This window comes from Heterodontus francisci, chromosome 5 (genome assembly GCF_036365525.1).
Source record: "Heterodontus francisci isolate sHetFra1 chromosome 5, sHetFra1.hap1, whole genome shotgun sequence".
Lineage (NCBI taxonomy): Eukaryota > Metazoa > Chordata > Chondrichthyes > Heterodontiformes > Heterodontidae > Heterodontus > Heterodontus francisci.
In genome coordinates this window covers 135009503-135029290 of record NC_090375.1, presented here as the reverse complement: position 1 = coordinate 135029290, position 19788 = coordinate 135009503, and the positions used below count along the sequence as shown (strand labels likewise).

The 19788-nt window shown below is 40.8% G+C and overlaps 1 protein-coding gene across 1 annotated transcript in view; it reads right to left on the bottom strand.

Annotated features, from left to right (window-relative positions):
- The window catches only part of ebag9 (estrogen receptor binding site associated antigen 9), a 37550-nt gene that overhangs the window by 8848 nt on the left and 8914 nt on the right, over positions 1–19788 (bottom strand). Inside the window, exons 2-3 of the mRNA XM_068030956.1 lie at positions 12247–12325; positions 342–503 (exon numbers count right to left, since the gene is read on the bottom strand). Of these exons, the coding sequence (XP_067887057.1) occupies positions 342–503; positions 12247–12325 (241 nt within the window). The remainder of the gene's footprint in view (positions 1–341; positions 504–12246; positions 12326–19788) is intronic.

The window sequence follows — 19788 nt, the reverse complement described above, 5'->3', positions numbered from 1 at the left end:
AATGGTTTCTTTTAAACACAGTTACTGAATTTAAAATTCAACTTTAAGAACTTTAAATCCTTCAATGAACCTTACAGTATTCAGTTCAAAAATTGTCTAAGTCCAATCAAAGTCAGTAGTACATATTCAAATTAAAATTTGCTATCGATCCTTAGCTGCAAGAGGTTTAAAATATATAACTGCATTGGATAATTTCAATATTGACAGTAAAAGAAAAATACTAAATGGTATATGAAATCTTACAGCAATATTTTTTCAGCAAAATTGTATTTCATGCAGTTTAAACTGAAAAGAATATTTTTCATTATGTAGTGTAAGTTGAGATTATTAATAGTACATACCTTTTGAGGTTTTCGTATGTTTGGTGTCATGTCTTTAAAGTAATCAGGTTCTTCAGACTCTCCTGTACCATTCTGTTGTGTTGCCAGATTACCATTGCCTCCTTCAATCTTAATACTGGTTGGACCATCTTCATCCCAGGAACTCCATTCTTCTACCTCAGGCTTGGAAGATATAAAAAGATTTGTTTTTTTAAAAAAAAGATGCCAAATAAGCAACCTGCATATTATCACACAATCAAATTTTTTGTTTTGTCAGCTTACATGCTGGAAACCCTTCGCTGGATTGAGGAATCTCCAAACCAAACTACTCAATTCACAGGGCTTCCTTTTATTTATTTTTTTATTTTATTTATTTAGAGATACAGCACTGAAACAGGCCCTTCGGCCCACTGAGTCTGTGCCGACCACCAACCACCCATTTATACTAATCCTACATTAACCCCATATTCTCTACCACATCCCCACCATTCTCCTACCACCTACCTATACTAGGGGCAATTTATAATGGCCAATTTACCTATCAACCTGCAAGTCTTTTGGCTGTGGGAGGAAACCGGAGCACCCGGCGGAAACCCACGCAGACACAGGGAGAACTTGCAAACTCCGCACAGGCAGTACCCAGAACTGAACCCGGGTCGCTGGAGCTGTCAGGCTGCAGTGCTAACCACTGCGTTTTATTCGTTTCATGGGGTGTGTGAGCATTGCTGGCAATGCCAGCATTTGTTGCTCATCCCTAACTGCCCTCAAGAAGGTGGTGGTGAGCTGCTTCTTGAATCACTGCAGTCCATCTGGTGCGGGTACACCCACATTGCTATCAGGGAGGGACTGCCAGGATTTCGATTCAGCAACAGTGAAGAAATGGCGATATATTTCCAAGTTGAGATGGTGTGTGGCTTGAAAGGGAACATGCAGATGCTGGTGTTCCCACACATCTGCTGCCCTTGTTCGTCTAGGTGGAAGAGGCTGCCGGTTTGGTCGGTGCGATCGAAGGTGGCGTGGTGAGTTGCTGCAGTGCATCTTGTATATGGTACACACTGTTGCCACTGCGCATCAGCGGTGGAAGTAATGAATGTTGAAGATGGTGGATGGGGTGCTGATCAAGCAAGCTGCTTTGTTCTGGATGGGGTCGAGCTTCTTGAGAGTTGTTGGAGCTACACTCATCTAGGCAATTGGAGAGCATCACATCACACTCCTGACTTGTGTCTTGTAGTTGAACAGGCTTTGGCTGGTCAGCAGGTGCAGAATTTCCAGCTTCTGACCTGCTCGTGTAGCAACCATATTTATGTGGCCGCTCCAGTTAAGTTTCTGGTCAATGGTAACCCTCAGGATGTTGATGATGGGGGATTCAGTGATGGGAATGCCATTGAATGTCAAGGGGAAATAGTTGGATTCTCTCTTGTTGGAAATAGTCATTGCCTGGTACTTATGTGGCGTGAATGTCACTTGGCACTAATCAGCCCAAGCTTGAATGTTGTCCAGGTTTTGCTGCGTATGGGCACAGATTGCTTCAGTATCTAAGGAGTTGTGAGTGGTACTGAACATCATACAATCTTCAGCAAACATCCCTACCTCTGACCTTATGATGGAGGGAAGGCCATTGATGAAGCAGCTTTCCCAATATTGAGTGCATACTCTCCTCCACATCCCCATCCCCAAAAAGGGAAATGTTCCATTTATTGAATTCCAGAGCTAGACAAATTGACAACAACCAAGCATTCTGGCCCAGAATGGTACACAGGTTAAAATCACACCATTTGCCACACCACCCACCCCCACCACCCCCAACAAAACCCAGAGCACTAATATGCCACTTGCTTCTTGTTCAATCAGGAGGATCATTGTACCCATTAAAGCACTGAATTGCACAGTTATCTGGAGTAGTGAAAAATTTCAGCTCCTACAGTGACAGGTTAGCCCTCCAGGCCACATTTCTAATAATCAACAGTGTTGTATTGTGGACTTGCCTGGCTCATTTATCAAGGGTTGACCTTCTTCCAATATTCCATCACCATGCATAGTATCTTGGAACCATTTGAACCCCACCTATCGCCCCCGAGGTGAAATGTTATTAAGGAACCAACATGACTGGTGAATATGATTCTACACACAAATAATCTCAATCATTTGAGAAATGGCAAAGCTGTTCTTATGGTCCGCTTTACTTGGAGTACAGGCCACAATTAAGCGAGTCAATAAAGGGAATACATGACAACAGAACTACAAAACAACTTCACCTTTTACTGAAAAGTTGCAATTATTTTTTTGAATGGCAAAACTGAGCAAAATATGTACAACAAAAAGAGCAGTGTAATACAAAAAAAAGCTCAAAACTATCCGAACTTGCACTGATAGATACATAAAACTATCATTGCTATAATTACTCGAGGATCATTCATTTTTATGGGCTAATTCTACAACTCAGCTGAGATCAGAGTTCATAACTGGTTGCCATCTCCAACACATGTGCAGCTTCCCCAATAGGAGTACAGGAGTACAAAGCAAGCCTTTAGAAGAAAATATTAAAAATGTAAAAAAAAAATGTTATTTGAAATGCACCAAGTGTAAAGAAGGCTATGAATCAGAATATATGCCTTTTAACATCATCTACAATACAGACTTACTGTACTGCTGCTATGTGAACCCGGTTATTTCTGGTCAGTCACACATTGTGATCAAAGTTCTTACGAACTGTATATTGTTAACCTATCTTTTTTTCCCCACTTATGTTTGCTGATGGACCTGCTGCGTATTTCCAACATTTTCTTATTAATTTTTTGCCTTAATGTGATTCTGCTTTACAGATTTGAGAGAATAATTTAAAAGGCTTCAAACATTAGGGGCGAAGGAGAGGCACTTGATATGAATCATGAGTATTGTTGAAAAGTGGAATTGGAGATTATTCCTAGAAGCGGTCAAGTATTGAACGCTACTGGAACATTCATGGAGCTCAATAATAGCACATCATCTTTCGATTAGACACTTCACAGCCTTCCAGACTCAACATCGAGTTCAACAATTTCAGATCACAACCACTGCTCCCAGACAGCAGCTGTTGGTAATGATTCTGCTATTGCCATTTACACCTCCTCTCCTTACTTTACTTGTTCCATTACCACCCCCTTTTGTCTTGCACCATTATCCCATTATCATTCAATCTCTCCTGCCTTCCACCTGAGCAGACATTCCCTTTTTTCTTTCCTCCCCTTACTCTTTCCCTCCCTCTGTACTTGCTTAAAACTGTTGCAGCTCGAATGTTTTCCATTTCTGATGAAAGATCCTCGACCTGAAACATTAACGTTCTTAGTTTCTCCACAGGATTTGCTGACCTACTGAGCATTTCCAGCATTTTCTGTTTTTATTTCAGATTTCAGACATCCACAGTATTTTGCTTTAGAGAAAGTCTGTATCCTCTGGTTACTGATCCTCCTGCCACAGGGAACAGTTTCTCCTTATTTACTTAATCAAAACCTTTTATGATTTTGAACACTTCTATCAGATCTCAACCTTCTCCGTTTCAAGAACAACTACTCAGCTTCTCTAGTCTTTCCACGTAACTTCCCTCATCCCTGGTAACATTCTAGTAAATCTCTTCTGCACCCTCCAAGTCCTTGACATACTTCTTAGTGTAGTGCCCAGAATTGAACACAACGCTTCAGCTGAGGCCTAACCAGTATTTTATAAAGGTTTAAAAAACATTCTTGATTTTATTAATAGAGGCAGAGAGTACAAAGCAAGAATTCCATATGCTTTTATTTAAACAAAACAGCCTACTCAACTTGTTCTTCCAACTTCAAAGAATTGTGCACATACACCTCCAGATATCTCTGTTCCAGCACTGCCTTTAAAATGGTAGCATTTAGTTCATACTTTACATTTTTTGTAGGAAGAATGAATCACTTCAGATTTCTCTTAAATTTCATCTGCCACGTGCCTGCCCATTTCATCCTGAAGTCTGTTACTCTCGTCCACGTTATTTAACATATTTCAGAGTTTTGCGTCATTTGCAAACTTTGAAATTACACCCTGGATAGCCAAGTTCAGGTCATTGATATATCAAAGAGATACTTCTCATTGATAACCCTAAATAGGAGGAGGCCAGTTTAGTTGTTGATTGAAAGATGGGGGTTTCCTTGCACTGGAGCGTGAGGAGGATGGTGTAGAACTGCAAAAGGACAGACAAGTTGGTGGAATGGACAGATAGGTGGCAGATGCAGTTCAATGCAGATAAATGTGAAGTGGTTCATTTTGGTAGGAAGAACTATAAAATAAATGGTACAATTCTAAAGGGGGTGCAGGAGCAGAGGGACCTGAATGCTGTTACGACCAAGATGAGAGAAGTGTACTGTCTTTTCTAGTCCCACTTCTCCGCAGGTCACAACATATATTTTAAAAATATTTACCCAGTTACCGATTCGGTCAATCATATATTCTACCCTTTATCCCAGAATAAAATACATCAACCAAGTTTCTTTAATAAACAAAGAAAATCAGTTTATCATACAAGACTTATGCAGCAACGGAGCAAAGCATTAACACACCAGATTGAAATATGAAAATTCCCTTTTTAAATTATACACACAGAAAAAATACAGAAATTCTCTCTGCAGAGGTCTGTTACAAAAAAAGAATACTTTGGCTAAATACTTGTTAATTCTTCAAGAAGAAAAAGAGATATGGAAGGAAGTCAATTGTCCCTTTTGGTCTGGAGTCCGGGTATACGGAGACGGGTCACTGGGATCTCTTCTAAAGCAGTTCTTTTCAGGCGGCGTTGAGAATTAATCTGTCAAGTTTTTCCAGCTTCTCAGGAGAGATGCAGCACCAGGGATTTTAGCTCCCCCACAAAGGGTTTCTTCAAACAGGTAGAGAAAGAGGTGATCTGGGTGGTTTCTCCTTGGCAAGTCGATCTCCAACTGTCTTCAAAACAGTTCACACCCCAACTGAACTAAAAACAATATCGTCCCCAAACAGAAAGTCAACCTCCTGACCTCCACATGTGGCTTCTCTGCAAACATCTTCCCCAGGTCACCAAGGTTTCTGTTTATTGAGCTTAAAGCACATGATTTCCAGCACAGGTTGTTTTCAAACAACATCTCAAGCTTCCTTTCTGCGAACTTGATTAAAAAAGAAACACATATCAATGGGATCTTTTCAGTTTTAACACAAGTCCACAAAAAAAAATTCAAAAATGGAAGTACTTTTGTCACAGTGTATATGTGCATAAGTCATTGAAGGTAGCAAGACAGGTTGCAAGAGCAGTTAATAAAGCATACAGTATCCTGGGCCTTATTAATAGGGGCATAGAGTACAAGAACAAGGAAGTTATGTTGAACCTATGTAAGACACCAGTTCGACCTCAGCTGGAGTACTGCATCCAGTCTGGGCGCCGCACTTTAAGAAAGATGTGAGGGTATTGGAGACAGTGCAGAAAAGATTCACGAGAATGGTTCTGAGATGAAGAACTTCAGTTATGAAGACAGATTGGAGAAGTTGAGACTGTTTTTCTTGAAGAGAAGACTAAGCTGATTTGATAAAAGGTATTCAAAATCATGAGGGGTCTAGACAAAGTAGATAGAAAGAAACTGTTCCCAATCATGAAAGGATCGAGAACGAGAGGGCACAAATTTGAAGTAATGGGTAACAGAAGCAAAAGCAACATGAGGAAAAATTTTTTCATGCAGCGAGTGGTTAAGGTCTGGAATGCGCTGCCTGACAGTGTGCTGGAGGCAGGTTCAATTGAAGCATTCAAAAGGGAATTAGACAGTTATATGAAAAGAATATGCAGGGTTACTGGGAGAAGGCGAGGAAATTGCACTAGGTGAACTGCACTTTGAGAGAGCCAGTGCAGACACGATGGAGTGAATGGCCTCCTTCTGCACTGTAACAATTGTGATTCTGTGAGTGGAAATGTACCGGCAGATGGCAACAGGTTACTGGATGCTGCAGGTGTGCCTGTAATGTTGGTTACTGTTCTAATGGTCAGCATAGCATGTGAATACTATGCATGCACTTTAACTAAGGTCACCACAATGCCACCCCCCCACCACGTGAGATGCAACTGGCAGCTGTTGCAAGACCTCACATCCCTGCTGAAGGGCATGTCCTCATGAAGGCTCTGATTTCATCAAATACAGACATCTGATATAACTAACAGGAAGATATATAGACGAGATAGGGAAGGTGAGGGTCATAATTACTTTCAACCTTGAATATTTTGGCGGAGTGGGGGGTGGGGGAGGAAATGATCATAAAGTTGTAGAAACACACTTATCTGGCATTATTTTTAGGTTTCTGCAGATGGTAGAATGCTTCCTGAATGTGGTCCAGTATTATGGATAAAAGATACTACATGTTGTAGCCAGTGCGGCAGTAATGGCAAGGATGGATAATGACTGCAAAGGATGGCAGCAAGCTTAGAGTGTTGCAGCTGCACTCATCTAGGAAGGTAGCAAATATTCCAATACACTCCTGACTTCAGTATTGTAGATAGGGATAGGCACTGGCCCAGATTTTGCTGTAATAATAATGGTGAAGCTATCAGTGCTCTTGTTATTATGGGGTAAACGTGACAGCAACTTCTGGCACCACACATGCACAGCTAAATACGGAAATTCAGAAGTTGTTGTCAGAGATACCCCGCTCCTCCACATGGTGTGTTTTTGCAGTCGATGCCAATAGACCTGGCACTGAAATGACTGCAATGGCCTGAACTAGAGGTACTAATTCCACACTAAAGACGACTGAAAAAGTTAGGCCTGGTGTATTTGCGAGTAAGCAAGTTTTTAATGGCTTGATCAGTAATTATTACTTAAGAACAACCTCTCTGGCCCTGAAAACATAATTTTACAAGTGTGGAATCTCATTCCTTTGGAAGAAAAATGGAGATTTAAAAAAATTTTTAAACATTTCCTGTCTGTCTTTTACCTCTCTCCCTTCATCCCATCTATATTTCCCAATCTTTATTTCACTTTCTGTGCATCATTTAAATCTAATTTATATTTCCTGCTTTATGCTTCTCAGTTTAGACTCTGCATAGCTGAGAATTCTTCAATCTGATTGGTTGAAAAGCCTCTGTATTTACTGCCATACTTACAAACTTAACAGATCCTGTGAAGGACAGTGCTGAAACAGATGCCTGATGACAGGAAGTCTTGGCTCTAAAACTGGTCAAATGTTTGTGGGAACCTGTCAGCAAGGTGAATGGCAAGCACCGTTCCTTCGTTGCTGAACACAGGATCCAGGCCACTGAGTTTCAACAGGTGAGTCACCCATTGCAGAGTACCTAGTTTCTTGCAGCTCAGTGTTCAACTCGTCCTGTTAAGCTTCTGGTCAATGGTGTCCCACAGGTGGAGGAATCAGCAATGCTGGCACCCTTGAAGGTCAGGGGAAGGAGATTTGGCACCCTCTTGATGGAAGAGATCATTACTTGGTGTTTATTTGGATGCTAGAACACTTTCTCTTGATGGAACTCAATTTCAGGTTAATGCGCATCACAGTGACCTGCAGTGGGTTCTTCCACCAAATCTGCCTGACTGCTTGCAGCAACGATGCCCGCATCTTCTAGAGTTGGGTTTTCATGTAATTTTCAAAACCGGGAAGGATAATCAGACATAATATCCAGATATCTTGTGCAAGACACAAAGCTAGAACGAGAAGTTCTAGCTGAGACAGTGATACTGATAATATACTTTATTCAAAGTCCAACTAACAGTTTCAATCAACATTCAGCAATATCTGGAAAAATTGCATGACAAGGATCTGGTGATCAGACCAGTCAGATGAGCATTGTTAGCAAGTCAGGAGGTGAGAAGAGGCACACAATTCTGGTAATTGAGGAAAGCATTGTGTACTATTGTGCTAAGCAAAATAAACCAAGTACGAATCTGAAGGCATATCTGAAGTTATGTTTGCCAGAAATTATATGAATCACTTATCTTACAGAATTCCATGACCTTTTAAACACCATGCAATATCGCCATATCCAGTTGATTCCTTGTTTGGTATGCCAAAAGAGAACAAATCAATACTGAAATTAGGTACGAAAGGCAAATTGGCATCACTGATGTTGACTATCAGAATTCCCCATCATGTTAGCACAGATGATACACTGTATTGATCCTCTCTGAAAAGCATTTAGTAACCCTGAAACCTCTCTCAACCTAGAGGATCTGTTCATCCCTGCAAGGCCCACCGACAGATGATTTTGGAAGATATACATCTACACCTACACCCACCCTGCACCACCATGCCCCCACCCCCCACAAATGTAATTTAGGAAACTGAGAAGGGAGAACTCAGGTATTCAAAAACACATTCGTTTAATATTGGTTGACACATAACGGTACAGTGGAAAAGCAGATATATTCCATTCGCGACATCTGCCGAGTGAGGAAGAGCATACAAATGGGATATATGTACTCCATTCACTTCAGCCAATTTGTAAAAAAAACAATTATTTACAAAGAAGTTTGTATGCACAGTGACGCAATACTTTAGCAAAGATAATCTGGTCACATAAAATACAGAATGACTTTTCTGTACATTTTTTACAAATTTAATTGTTTGGAATCTTATACCAAGTGATCTTGAATACAGAAACTTGCCTTTCCAGAATAAGGAATGCTTATCCCTGTGAAAGCTTCTAGTTTAATCTTTACACTGTTGTTAGAATTAAGATTTAAAATTGTCCTGAAATCAGCAGTAATATTAATCATTACTATTGTTTGCACCCCTCATAGATCATAGTTGTACATTTTTGCAGATTTATAATCATTGGGATAAATAGCCAGTTTTATCAATGGATAGATATCATTCATTTCACCATGTGAACTACAACTAAAGATAAATAAAGTAAGATAGCATAGTGGTTATGTTACTTGGCTAGTAATTCGGAAGCCTGGACTAATGATCCAGAGACACGAGTTCAAATATGACTACTCCAGCTGGGAATTTAAATTCAGTTAGTTAAATAAATCTAGAATTAAAAGTTAGCACCAGTAACAGTGACCATGAAACTACCGGATTGTGGCTCACTATGTCCTTTAGAGAAGGAAATCTGCTGCCTTACCTGGTCTGGCCGACATGTGACTTCAAACCCACAGCAATGAGTTGACTCTTAACTGCCCTCAGGAATGGCTTAGCAACCCACTCAGTTGTATCAAACTCCAATGAAAAAGTCCAAGAATAAAACTGAACAGACCACCCTACATTGACCATCCTCAAATGATGGCAGCTTCCAGCACTTGAGTGCAAAAGACAATGCTGAAGCACTTGCAATCATCTTTAGCCAGAAGTACCAAGTGGAAGATCCATCACGGCCTCCTCCTGAAGCCCCACCATCAGATGTCAGTCTGCAGTCAATTCGATTCATTCCACACGATATCAAGAAATGGCCGAGCGCATTGGAGACAGCAAATGCTATGGGCTCCAACAACATCCGGGCCATAGCGCTGAAGACATGTGCTCCAGAACTAACTGCACCTCTAGACAGGCTGTTCCAGTACAGCTACAACACTGATACCTATCCAACAAAGTGGAAAATTGCCCAGGTATGTCCTCTCCACAAAAAGGAGAAATCCAATCTGATCAATTACCATCCGATCAGTCTACACTCAATCATCAGAAAAGGTGACGGAAGGTGTCATTGACAGTGCTATTTAAGCAGCACTTGCACAGCAATAACCTGTTCACCACAGCTCATTTTGAGTTCTGCCAGGACCAAGGATCCAGATCTAATTACAGCCTTGGTCCAAACAGGGACAAAACAGCTGAGGCGAGAGTGACTGTCCTTGAGAGCAAGGCAGCATATGACCGAGTGTGGCATCAAGGAGCCCTTGTAAAATTGAAGTCAATGGTGTCAGGCAAACCCCCACCTGCCAAGACTGAGGCACACATTATTTTGCCACATGAACATTAAAAACTTAAAAATTGCAAGCCCTTGACCAGAAAGACATTTGCATAGTAGCAGACAATGTGGAAAGAAAGGGAACCAGTCCCTGCTCCCCAATACACAGAAGAGACCTGGTCAAACCAATCGATCACGTGACCACCTGCTGGCCATCTGGGGGAGTTTTAAACTGGAAAAGCAGATTTTGAAATCAGATCGCCATGTGCTCCCGTTTGGAGCTGAAGCAGAACTCCCGCCTGCTTCCATCTCCTTCCCACAGAACTGAATCTTGTGAAAACACCTGAAACTCAAAGAAAGAAAGGTTTCCTACATGAACAAAGTTTTAAGACAACCACTGGGCCCCAACAAAAAGCAAGACTACTTACAAAAGGACTACAGTGAGCTCGAAGCACTGTAACTGTAAGATATTGCCTCAAACTGTTCTACCTTATCTTTTCTTCTCTTTTCTGTCCCTATCTGCACGTGTGCATCGCATGTGCATGCTAGCATAGGCGCGTCGTATATCCGTAGGTGTGAACCGTGTTAGAGTTTAAGTTTTACGGTTTAATAAAATTTCCTCTTTCTTCTTTAAACTGGAGAAAGCCTGTGTGAATTGGTTTCTTTGTCTTATAATTGGAAAAATGTGAACAAGGATTCACAAAGGGGGAGATCAAAACAGTGTGTTCAAAATTAAACCCTGTTACAATAAGACCAGGTGAAGACAGTAACAGACCTCTAGACAACTTTTGCACCTTGTCGTAACAATGGGGATCGGATAAAAACTCTCCACTGGCTAGAGTCATGCCAAGCACAAAGGAAGATGGTTGTGATTATGAGAGATCAATCCTCTCAGCCCCAGGACATGGCTGTAGAAGTTCCTCAGGATAGTGTCCTAGACCCAACCAGTTTCAGCTGCTTCATCAATGACCTTCTCTCCATCACAAGATCAAAGTGTGGATGCTAGCTGATAATTGCACAGTGTTCAATTCCAATCACAATTCCTTAGATAGCAAAGTTCGTGCCCGCATGCAGCAAGATTTGGACTACATTCAAGCTTGGCAAATAGTATGCACACTGCCTGGCACGAGAATCTAACCACCTCCACTTGACATTCAACTGCATTACCATTATTGAATCTCCCACCATCAACATCCTGGGGATTACCGTTAACCAGAAACTCGACTGGAGCTGCCACATAAATACTGTGGCTACAACAACAGATCAGAGGCTGGGTATTCTGTGCTGAGTAACTCACCACATGACTCCCAAAGCCAACATCTACAAAGCATCAGTGAGGAGTATGATGGAATACTCTCCAACAACACCGAAGGAGCTTGAAGCCATGCAGGACAAAGCATCCCACTTAATTGGCAACACATCCACCACCTTAAGCATTCATTCCCTCCAGCACTGGCACATTGTGGCTAGTGTGTACCATTTACAAGATGCACTACAGCAACTCACTAAGGTTTCTTTAACAGAAACTTCAAAAACTGCAATCTTTACTGCCTAGAATAAGGGAATGGGATCACCTGCAAGCTCCCCATCCTGACTTGGAAATGAATCGCTGTTCCTTCAATGTCACTGGATCCAAATCCTGCAACTTCTTACCTATCAGCACTGCGCGTGTACTTATACCTTATGCACTGTAGCTGTCCAAGGAAGCAGCTCACCACCTTCACAAGGGAAAGTGAGTGGGCAATAAATAACGGTTTACTAGCAACACCCACATCTCTTGAATGAATAAGAAAAAGCATCTAGAAAGAGGTGCAGACTTTTTCCCAATCCCACAGTGCTAATATAAAATGCTGAACTGGAACAAAGTTTCAAATGCAGTTTGAAAGTGGATGCAATTGCAAAGTTTGGAAATTAAACTATGTCAATATCTGTTATGGAAAGGCAATCTTATTAATTTACTTTCAAACTCACATCATCTTACATCCAATGACAGCAAAATAAAACACACTCAATAAAAATGACTATTTCCTTTATGGTGAGACGAATACTTTTCAAAATAGGTACCTGTTTAGGAACAGTTGGATAATCAACCGTTGTTGGTAAGGTTATTTGATCTCCACTCAATTTCCTACCCCTTCCAGACCTTGAGGAAAAAAAGTAATGCAGCATTAGCACACCACAATGTGTAATCTTTTATACTCTTTAATAGGCAAAGTAATTTATAAAACCATTTCAAATACTGTGCTGTTGTTTTGCTAAAGTGTTAATAGTTAGCCACCTGGGGTTCAACATCACATGAAGGAGATACCCCCAGGGATCTTTGGTTAGTATAAACTAATAGCAGAGGAATAACAATTGCTAAACTGCCATGGTAGATGGAGAAAATAAAAGCTGTGAACTTTAATTTCAAGCATCACAAGTCAGTTTAAACAAGTTTAATATTTTAGCTGCAATTTAAAACTGAGCAATAAACCAACATTCAGTCCAACCAAAAACTGCAATAAAAACAGAACTGGTAAAAGTGAGAAATGCAATAGTTTTTGAGCAAGCGAAAGATGGAGAGGGTAGAAAGAACAAAATGGAAGGTCTGTGATAGGATGGAGGGCAGAAGAGATTAAATGATTAAAGGTTTCACGAGGAAAAGCCAAAAGGGGGTGGGGTAATGGGACACAAAGCAGTCACCCAGTCTGAGTTTGGTCTCCACAATGTACAGGAGACCACATCAAGAGCAGCGAATACAGTATACTAAACTGAAAGTAGTACAAGTAAATCGCTGTTTCACTTGGAAGGAGCATCTGGGGCCTTGGATGGTGAGAAGATTGGAGGCAAAAGGGTGGTATCAGACATCTTCCCCTTCCCTTTCAGCATTCTGAAGGGACCATTCCTATGCGACACCCTGGCCTACTCCTCAGTCATCCCAACACCCCCTCCCTTTCATAGGAACATAGGAGCAGGAGTAGGCCATTCAGCCCATTGAGTCTGCTTCGCCATTCAATATGGTCATGGCTGATCATCCACCAATGCTTTTTTCCGCACACTATCCCCACATCACTTTATGTCATGGGTATTTAGAAATCTATCAATCGCTGCTTTAAACATACTCACTGACTGAGCTGCCACATCCCTCTGGAGTAGAGAATTCCAAAGATTCACAACCCTCTGAGTAAAGAAATTTCTCTTCATCACAGTCCTAAGTGGCTTCCCCCTTATTTTGAAATTGTGTCCCCTAGTTCTAGACTTCCCAATCAGGAGAAACACTTTGCCTGCATCTACCCTGTATACCCCTTTAAGTATTTTATAGGTTTCAATGAAATCACCTCTCACTCTTCAAAATTCGAGAGAGTACAGGCCCAGTTTCCCCAATCTCTCTTGATAGGACAGTCCTGCCATCCTGGGAACAAGTCTGGTGAACCTTCATTGCACTCCCTCTATGGCACTCCTTCCAAAGGTAAGGGTACCAAAACTGCACACAGTACTCCAGGTGCGGTCTAACCAAGGTTCTATACAATTGAAGCAAGACTTTGCTACTCCTATACTCAAATACTCTTGCAATAAAGGCTAACATACCATTAGCCTTCCTAATTCCTTGCTGTACCTGCATGTTAGCTTTCAGTGACTTATTGATGAGGACACCCAGGTCCCTTTGCACATCTATATATAAAAACAAAATACTGCAGATGCTGGAAATTTGAAACAAAAAAAAAAGTGTTGGAAATACTCAGCAGGTCTGCCAGCATCTGTGGAGAGAGAAGCAAAGTTAACGTTTCAGGTCTGTGACCTTTCATCAGAACTAGCAGAGGTTAGAAAAGAATCCTTTGTACATCTACACTTTCTAATCTCTTCCCATTTAAGAAATACTCTGCACATCTGTTCCTCCTACCAAAGTGGATAACCTCACATTTTTCCACATTATATTCCATCTGCCATGTTCTTGCCCACTCAGTAAGTCTAAATCCCCTTGAAGCCTCTTTGCATCTTCCTCACAACGCACATTCCCACCTAGTTTTGTGTTATCCGCAAACTTGGAAATATTACATTTGGTCCCCACATCCAAATCATTGATATATATATATTATGTCACAAGAGGTTATACTTTTGTACTAAAATCTTGGACTTCTATGCGTTTTAAAAACAAACTGAAAAAAGGATTTGGCTCAGTGTAAGACACCTGCAAAAATAATTGGAATTCCTGCAATGTTTTGAAAGGAAGTTCAGAACAAGGGTTGAACTTTATGGGTGCTTTAAAGGAAGTTAAACTTGTGAAAGGACAGGAAGGTCAGCAGTTTCAAGGAAATCACAGGGGTTTGACCTTCCTTCAGAGCAGCTTTTGAACCGGGTGAGACAGTGTGTCTGGACATGTGACCATGTTCAGACAGGTTCTTTTTTTTTTTACTTTGGACCCTTTAAAAAGTCTGTGAATTGGACAAAGGACAGGCATTTAAAATCTTTTCTCTCTTGCTCCAGGCAGGTCAAACAAAGACCCGGAAAAGTGTTACCTCTCTCTGTAAAGGAGACTTGCATCTCTTGAAAAGGAATCCTGTATTTGAAAGATGGCAAATTCCTGTTTCCTCCAGTCTCTGAACAATTCCTGCATCCAGTGAGATTCCTGCTGCCTCGTGTGTTTTTAGAAATACTGAAATCTGAAGAATTCTTCTACTGCTGGACTGCTGCTTCAAAACCCAAGCAGACCTGTTGCTACATCCCTGATGGAAGACCCATGTGATGCTTGCTGCAGTTAAATCGCCCTGAACACCTACCCATTACAGACTGTTCAACCACCTTGCCTGAGAGTGTTCAAGTGGCATCCGACTATTCGACTCTGGGACACCTCGCCATACCGATAACATCCTACCAGAACGTGAACCTCAATTTTTTTTATTATTCCTTCTATCCCTAAGAAACAGTTGTAATGAAACACACCTTTTGAAACTGGTTAACCGTTTCTCTTTGAATGTATGCATGCATGAGGGTTAAGGGATTAAGGAGTGTTCTTGTCAGTAATTAAGACCTAATATTTCTTTTCTAATAGTTAATGTTGTTGTTGTTTAAAGAAACCTGGTTTGGTGTGCTTTATTCTGAGGGTAAAATACAGTGTTCAATTTGGCTAGTCTTCGGTAGGTGAGAAACTTTATTTGAATATGCGAAGACCTGTGGAGCAGTGAGACTGAATTAACAGTGCATTACTCCCGCCTCGGTCATAACAATTGTGAACAGCTGGGGTCCAAGTACTAATCCTTGCGGTACCCCACTAGTCACAGCCTGCCAAAGCGATAATGACCCGTTTATTCCTACTCTCCGTTTTCTGCCTGTTAACCAATCCTTAATCCATGCCAGTATATTACCTCCTATCCCATATGCTTTGATTTTGCTAACCAACCATTGTGGGGGAATTTATCAAAAGCCTTCTGAAAATCCAAGTATACTATATCCACCGACTCCCCTTTATCAATTCTGTTAGTAACATCCACAAAAAACTCCAACAGGTTTGTCTCAAGTATTAGCAGACAAGTGAGAATGCCAGAATGAACAAATCAAAAAACTGCCACAACCATTACTGTAGCACAACTGAGTGAAAGAATTTGGAAGCCAAATTCTGCATGCCAATGATGGAATACTGTTTTGTACAAGTTGTATTGTTTCATTGGATCACACACAGTGGGCGCTGGTTCAGTGCCACTTGGAGTTCCAAAGGTATCGCAGTAGAAAGAGAGCAGCTAACACTGCACTGCTGGAAAACAAACACACGAAAGAAAAGCAACAATTTCATCTCTGTTAAGAAGCCATCAGAGCGCTCAGGAAATTGTCAGTCGGTTACAACAGAACTTGTGGATGCTTTTGCAAGCACCAACATACTACTGGAAAAACTTGATCACCTAAAGCCACAGGTATTCATTCAATGTCATGTGCAAAATGGTGGTTGCTTGCCAAGTGCAAATAAACTATGACAGGGCTTCCTACTGAAGGTTTTGCAACACATTGTGAGGAAATGAAGTCTTTGATTAACACGTAGTCTTTTGCAATTATTTGTGATGAATCCAGCAACGAGCAAGACAACAATGTGCTGCATGTTTTGTTTCATTCCATATCTGGTAAGGCTGAAGATGCAGTCAAGAAAGCCAAAAACAGTGCTTGCAGACTTTTAGAATTACAACAAAATTTTCCAAACGATCATCAAAACCGTTGCAAAATATGGTGCAAATTTCAACGAAATGTCTGCTTTTATTCGTGACAATGTAACTTACATGACAAAATCTTTCAAATTTGTGCTCCAGGGTGTAATGCCTAATTCTGTCCATATTACATGTAATACACAGACAATTTCTCATCACTAAGTTGTAGAAGAGTGAGTCTGGTAAAGTCAACAAACTGGTCAGCTACATTAAAAAGATCTTCAAATACTGCCCTAGCCACAAGCTTCGATACAGGCAACACATTGCAAATGCGGTTGAAATGAGGGAAACAAAACATCGCCCTTCCTTCAGAGTCAGTAATTACATGTTGGAATTCTTGGTTTCGGGCAGTACAGTATCATTCAGCTCACCTGAAATACTACTCAGACTTCATCTCAGAAGAGCTCACATTGACACTGAAAAAACAGGTTTAACAGACATTGTAACCCTTCTAAACCAAGTTCAGCTTAATGATTAGGTTCAGTTTATTGCCAAGAATGCTACACAACTGATGGATTTAATCACTTAATTTGAATCATACAATGTCACGAATCCACAAAGCTTACAATAAAGTAATGGATATACTATTCTGGACTGAAACAGAGTCAAATGAACAATACGCTGATGACACTGAATTAAATGACTGTGCTCAACAGGTGTTTTCTTGCATGGCAAAGAAGCTCAAACAATATTATTGCTACGGGAAAGAGTCAAGTGATGAAGAAAAAGCGGCTCAGAGGTTTCAACAACTTTCTGCGGCATTCCTGAAAGCTGTACGTATCTTTGACCCTGCACAAATGCACCTGTTGATGGTGGATTTAAACTCATTTGATGCAATTCCTGGCTTTGACAAGAACTGTAGGCTAGGGATTCCTGCTTATAAAAGCATTGCAGAAGCAGCAGATTGTACTTTGCCTGTGCTGCAGTTTTGGATTTCTGGAATGCAGAATCCCCATCTTGCAAGGCTAGCACGGCACTGTCTGACAATTCTAATAAACTCTGCAGACACAGAGACAGCTGTGTCTAAACATGATCAGATGTTCACAGCGCAGAGACAGGGAATGAAGAAAAGAAAAAAAAAAGAGACAGTGTGCTCCATGCTCACATTCAACCATTGACTACAGTGAGTAAAGAATGTAACTGGTTTATAGTCAGCTTTTTACAATAGTTTGAGTATACAATAAATGCCATTTGAAACCAGAAACCTCCCAAGTCTTATTTCTGTTTTACATAGATTTTCATGGTTTATTGTGACACTGTGAAATTTACAATTTAAATACATGAAATCATGAAATGCACAATTCTTAAAAGGCAGTGACCGTGAAATTTGACAGTGAATTTGGTCGGGTCCTACCGATTACATTTCTAACTTTTTCTAGTTCTGATAAAAGGTCGCAGATCTGATAAGTTAACCACTTGTTTCTTCACAGATGCTGCCAAATCTGTTGAGTAGTTCAAGCCTTTTCTGTTTTTATTTCAGATTTCCAGCATCTGCATTATTTTGCTTTTGTCAAACAAACAGGCAGTTTGCTTGAAGCAGATTTTCTTCAAAGTATCAAGCTCAGGCCTCAATTAAAAACTGGTGGCTCAGAATCAGTAACCTAGCTAGAAGAGGAAACCTTTTTCTGCAGATTACTTCAAACAAGGGAACTGACAATGTCAGCAATCATGAACATTATCTCCAGGAGAAACAAATACAGAACTGAAATAATTGTGCCTGCAAACTACTCCTAGAAGTTTTTAACAAGAGGGGTATCTTCAAACATTAATCCTTAAAGCTTCAAAAAAGCTGATTATTTTGCATCAGAAATAAGAGTATAAGCTCACTGTTTCATCAATTTTGATTTGGAGATTCATCCTGTAGTTTGATCAGTTAGATGAGTTTTAAAACTCATCTATCAACAATTTGCCAACTCACCTCACTTTCTGTAAATTTCGCATTTTCCCCCTTTGTCAGTTGTCTCCCCACCCCACAAGTGCCAGGCAATGATCAACTCCAAAAGGAGAGATCGGAACCACATCCCCTTGATATTCAATAACATTACCACTGCCAGATGCCCCAACAGCACCCTTGGGTAACTATTGATTAGAAACTCAACTGGACCAGTCACATAAGTACCATGGCTGCTGGAGCAGATCAAAGGTTGGAAATTCTGCAGCAAGTGGCTCACCTCCTGACTCTCCTGTTCGCCACCTACAAAGTATAAATCAGCATTGTGATAGAATACTATCCACTTACCTGAATGAGTGCAGCTTCAATAACATTTAAGAAGCTTGACACCAACCAGGAGAAAGTAGTCCACTTGATCGGCATCCCATCCACCAGCTTAAAACAAACATCCACCACCATTCTACCAGGAGTGCAGTGTATACTATATCATCTACATGATGCACTGCAGTAGCTCCCAAACCCATGACCTCCACCATCTAGAAGGGCAAAGACAGCAGGTGCATGGGAGAACCATCACCTCCAAGTTCCCCTTCAAGTCAGACACCATCCTAACTTGGACATATGGCATCGTTCCTTCATCATCACTGGGTTAAATTCCTGGCATTGCTTACCTAACAGCACCATGGGCACGCATTGACAACAGATTGCAGCAGTTCAAGGTCCGCCATCACCTATTACATATTCTTGTTGCCCTTGAGAAGATGTATATTGAGAATGAATAGAGAAAACAAGACACCCTGTTATAGTACTGTTTCATAGACACCAGCCATCCACTAGAATTTAACTCAAGTGAACATTATTCATATGCAAGCCTGCACAGGTTATTTGACCAAAGAAGCAGCACACCCAAGTCTGATCCTGTCCTCACCTACATCCACATTTCCAACGGTAATTCAGAGTAGGAACTCTGACAATATCCCCTTTATCACCTCAGGGGCTGTGCGAATAAATGCAACATTCCTACTGCTACCCCAGCTGAGATGAGTAAACTCAGCAAGAGCTGGTGATCTTCCTTCCCATATGAGTTAATTACTTACTGGATTAGCAAATTGATCCAGCAGAGAATACTAACTTATCTATTTTGAACTGCGTCACTGAAGGAGTAAGGTGCTACACATGTATATGGACTTCCAGAAGGTGTTATAACCGGTTATAAAAATTCAGGTGAATAGTACAAGAGGAAATGTAGAACTATCAATAGAAAGATGGTTGCCAGACAAGAAACAAAGATTTAGAAGTGATATACTCCAGGGGCCAATGCTAAAGTCCACATTTATTCTTGATATAATGATTTGTTTAATGAAAACTATCAAAATTTGCCAACAGAACAGTAAGAGTGTTCAGGCAGAATGTCTGAACAGACAAAATACATCATTTAATTCTGAGACAATTCCTTTTGTGAGGAAAAACCAGAAAGGGGAATAAGATTAAATGAAAAGACCTGAAAGATATAGAGGAAAAGAGAGATCTAGAGGTACAAATAGG